Source organism: Phocoena phocoena, chromosome 6, assembly GCF_963924675.1.
Source record: "Phocoena phocoena chromosome 6, mPhoPho1.1, whole genome shotgun sequence".
Lineage (NCBI taxonomy): Eukaryota > Metazoa > Chordata > Mammalia > Artiodactyla > Phocoenidae > Phocoena > Phocoena phocoena.
This window is the reverse complement of record NC_089224.1, coordinates 107912471-107916526: the sequence shown is the minus strand read 5'-3', so window position 1 is coordinate 107916526 and position 4056 is coordinate 107912471. Positions and strand designations below refer to the sequence as shown.

At 58.7% G+C, this 4056-nt stretch overlaps 1 protein-coding gene across 1 annotated transcript; it reads right to left on the bottom strand.

Annotated features, from left to right (window-relative positions):
• Positions 1-658: 658 nt before the first annotated feature.
• On the bottom strand, positions 659-3752 carry BBLN (bublin coiled coil protein). Its single transcript, XM_065879789.1, has 2 exons — positions 3674-3752; positions 659-831 (listed from the first exon to the last, which is right to left on the bottom strand). The coding sequence occupies exons 1-2, from the start codon at positions 3750-3752 to the stop codon at positions 659-661; spliced, it is 252 nt and encodes an 83-aa protein (XP_065735861.1).
• Between the last annotated feature and the right edge of the window lie 304 nt (positions 3753-4056).

Below are 4056 nucleotides of genomic sequence, written 5' to 3'. Positions count from 1 at the left end.
TATTTTATACATATTGCACAGCATGTCCTGGTGTTGGTTGTCTTAGTGAAAGGCCCTAGAACCCAGAGAAGCTGAGCACATCACACAGGGTCACACAGCATGGCTGATGCTGTCTCAGCTGGGCTGGGGAAGCAGCCGCTGGCCAGGAGCACACCCGGTGGGGAGGAAGCCCTGACCTCACCTGCACCTCTGTGTCCAGAAATACAAGAAGGCCAAGAAGCCCGGCCCCACCACCATGCCTATGAGCCGGTGTGTGATCTATGCCTGGGATGCCTCCACTGGCCTGTTTACCTCTGGTGGCCACTGGGGTCCTCATCCCGGGATACAGAGGAGAGAGGAGGCGCAGTGGTGTTGGAGACCAGTTTAATGTGGACGCTCAAGGCCTGGGCAGCGTGGGGAGCGTCCAGGAGTTGGGCAGACAGGCAAGGTGGGTGGGTCGCTGGCCCACACCTGGCCAGCAGTGGGGAGGAAGCCCTGAGGAGGGGGTGCCGGGAGGTGGGGCAGGCCTAGGTACGCCAAGTGAAGTACCAGAAGAGTGGCCTAGGCCGGCAGACACCGCCTCCCCCTGCCCCGGAAAACCTGTAGGCCAGCCCTTGAGAAGGTATCTAAACCAGGTAGTGAGTGCTCAGGCCAGAGCCTGGCCAGGGGCTCCCAGAGCCTAGGGGCTGGCATCGCTGGGGGCCTCCCCGAGCTGCTGCTGGAACTCAAGGCGCGTCTGCCGGTTGGATTCAAGCAGCTCCTGGAGGCGGGCATGGAGGTGGTCATTCTTCTCCTCCAGGTGGTCCAGACAGGAGTTGATCTGGTCCAACATGGAGTTGATAGCAGCGTATTCTGGGAGGAAGGGGAAAGAGAGTCAAGGTCCCGTATCTCCTCAGGGATCACAGGCACACACCCCGCCCCCGCCCCCCCCTCCCCCGCCACTGTCCCCCAGCCTGCCTCTAAAGAGCTTTGGGCAAGTCCCTACTCCTTCCTGAGGCTCACTGTCACCAACTGGAAAATGGCTGGATATCAAAGGAGGAAAAGCTTTGGAGAAATACCTTAGTGTACCAGCTTTTTCTAGGGTTAGGTTGGTCACAGGGAGGTTAGCCAGACAGTGTCCTGCCCGGGAATTCCTGCCAGGTGCCAGGTCTCCTCTCTACTTCCTGCATCAGCTGCCTAGAGGCCAGAGCCCATGCTCCTGAGCCAGGCAGTCACGGCCTCTGTCCCCAGGCAGGCCCTCCTCTCCAGCCCTTCTGACTCCCCTGCCCTAGCTCCTAGCAGACTCCAAGGCCCTGCCCCCTTCTCTAGCCCCACCTCCCCTGCCTTTTCCTTTCCTCTCTCACACCTGCCTTTGCCCACCTCAGGCCCCTTGAACATGCTGTGGCCTCCGCCTGGAATGTGCTGTGTCCTCCTTCTGTCTTCCTTCCCTCCTCTCCTCCTGGATGAGCCCCACTCATCCTTCAAGTGTCAGCGTGGATGTTGCCACAGGGAGCCCTCCCACGCCCCAGCCTGACCGGGCCTCTATTCCTGATCCCCTTGCCCTCTCACACCTCCACGGCCCCCACCTCCGGCTCGGCTGCTGTGACTGTGTGCTAGTCTGTCTCCCCCACCAGACTACAGTGAGCGCTGTGTGAGAGGTGGAATGTGTTCACTGCTGTTTCCCCAGTGCCCTCAGTGTCACACAGTAAGCATCTGTTGAATGAATGAATGGATGAATGAATGAATGGATGACTTTCCAGGCTTTCTGCCTTTCCTTAACTGCCCCTGCCATCCAGAATGCCTCAGCCGCTCAAGGACCAGCTCCAAATGCCTCCTCTTCCAAGAATCCTTCCCTGGTCTCCACCAGAAACCATCACTCCCTCCTCCACAGACACTCCTGACCTGCCTCTCTCAGCCACACAATGTCCGCTAGGACCCAAGGTCTGGGCCTGTGCCCACTGCGGGACCCAGTTCTGAGCCAGCGCATGACTCGGATACACTCAGCTGCCAGCTTGGGACAAAGGGGAAGCGGCTGGTGGTGTGTGGAAACGACCAAGGCTAGAGGAGAGTGTCTGGGATAAGGGTGCAAATGTGTCTGCATTCTGGGGGAAGGGTACCCATTGCCCAGAGTTGTCCTAACTCACAGAGGACAGAGTCCTGGAAAGCCTCTGCTGGATCCTGGAGTCCAACTCCCTTGTGGTACAAATGGGGAAACCGAGGCCCAAGAAGGAAGAGACCTGTCTAGGGTCCTCCAGCTGGTTGGTGGCAGAGCCAAGATTCAGACTTGGGGAGCAGGGGCACTTGGGTTTCAGTCCCAGCTCTGCCCCATCCCAGCAAGTTACTACGCCTTTCTGGAAAAAGGGAATGAGAACTGGGTTACTGTGAAGATTCAAATACATAGATCAAGAGCTCAGGGTCTGGCCACAGCAAGCACTTAGTAGATGGTCGCGATTATCAACATTTCACATTCCGGTCAAGAGACACAAGTGGGGAGAAAGACGGGGGAGGCAGCTTTCTCCGCTACTGGGGCTAGGCTTTGTCTGCGTCAAGTGTCACGGGTACCTCCCGGTTCCAAGTTTTTGCCTTCCATCAGGGACACCCTCCTCCCCAATGCCCTAAGTCCTGTGAATCTGCCAACTTCCACTCAGTGTGACTCCTGGGAGACCCTTCCAGATGCCCCCAGCACAGCTGCCAGCGTGATTACCACACCTGGCCTTTGTTCACCAGCAGTGCCCCAGGCAAACCGGGCAGCCCACCACTTACCCCACTTACTCTACCTCTTTATTAAATGCAGACCTTGAGTGATGAGGTGCTTTAAAACTCTTGTGGTGGCGGTTGCACAACTCTGTGAATATCCTAAAACCCACTGAATCGCACAGTTTCAATGCGTAAATTGGACAGTGTGTGAATTACAGCTCAACAAAGCTGTTACCCAAAACAAAACCAAAAGCAGACTCCAAACTTACCCCACATTTACTAAGTCCTGCCCTCTAAGTTAATAAACTAAATTTGATTACACTAAAGGGAATAATAACCACTTACAGAACACTTGCATGCTTGAAGTCTACTATTTTCCGTTCACTTTCTCATTTAATCCTGATACATCTCAATGCGGGAGACACTAACCATTATTGTTATTTTACAGATGGGGAAACTGAGGCTGCAGAAGGGGAGAAGGGAGCTGATGGTTCTCTCTCCTTCCCCCCCTACCCCCACCCCCTGCAGTGCTGTGTAGGCAACAGGCCGCTTTGTAAGCAAGTCACATTCGCCAGGTCTCCAGGCCACACCAGCAAAGGTGCCTGGGGTTGCTGACTCAGCATGGCGGCACGCCCACCCAGACAGCCCCTCCTGCCAAGCCAAGACGGTCCACTCCCGGCCCCGGCCCCTTAGGAGTCTCCATCCCCACATGGGCTGAAAGAAGTGTCTGGAGCAAATCCCAATCCCAAAGGGCGAGTGACCTGAAGCGGCCTCAGTTTCCCCATCTGTAAAACGGGGCCTGTCGCCCACAGTTCTCGAAGGCTGCGGTTTCCAGGGACCCGCTCGCAGGTGCTCGTCCCAAACCTCCGGAGGGCGCTTGCTACTCCGGAACCACCCTGGGGCGGGGGGATGGGAGGGCTCTGCGGTTCCTTCCCGGTCCCTATCCCGGCCCCGATTCCCCTTCCCAGGAGGGCACCCCAGAGAAAGCAAAGTCGTTTCAGCAGCCCCCCTGGGTCACCTGCTTCCAAGAAGCCGTCGTCCTCGCCTTCCGCGCCCGCCTCCACCGGCATGCCCAGGTCCCCGTTGGGGCCCGACATTGTGGGCTCGGGAGCCGCAAGGGCAGCGCGACGACTGATCGCGGCAACGATCGCGCCGACAACCGGCGCGGGGCGGAAGAGGGAGGCGGTGGATGGAACTCGGGGCCGGAAGGGCAGAACGCCGCGGCGGAACGCGCCCAGTAGGCCGGGACCCCGCCCCCAAGGCGGAGCCCGGCAGCCAGAGCTCCGCCCTGCCCCGCCGCCAGGACCCCGTCCCCTCCCGTCAGTGAGACTCCGCCCCCACACTCGAGCCCCGCCCACACCCTGCCTCACAGTCGAGCTCCGCCCACTTCCGCCGGTCCCC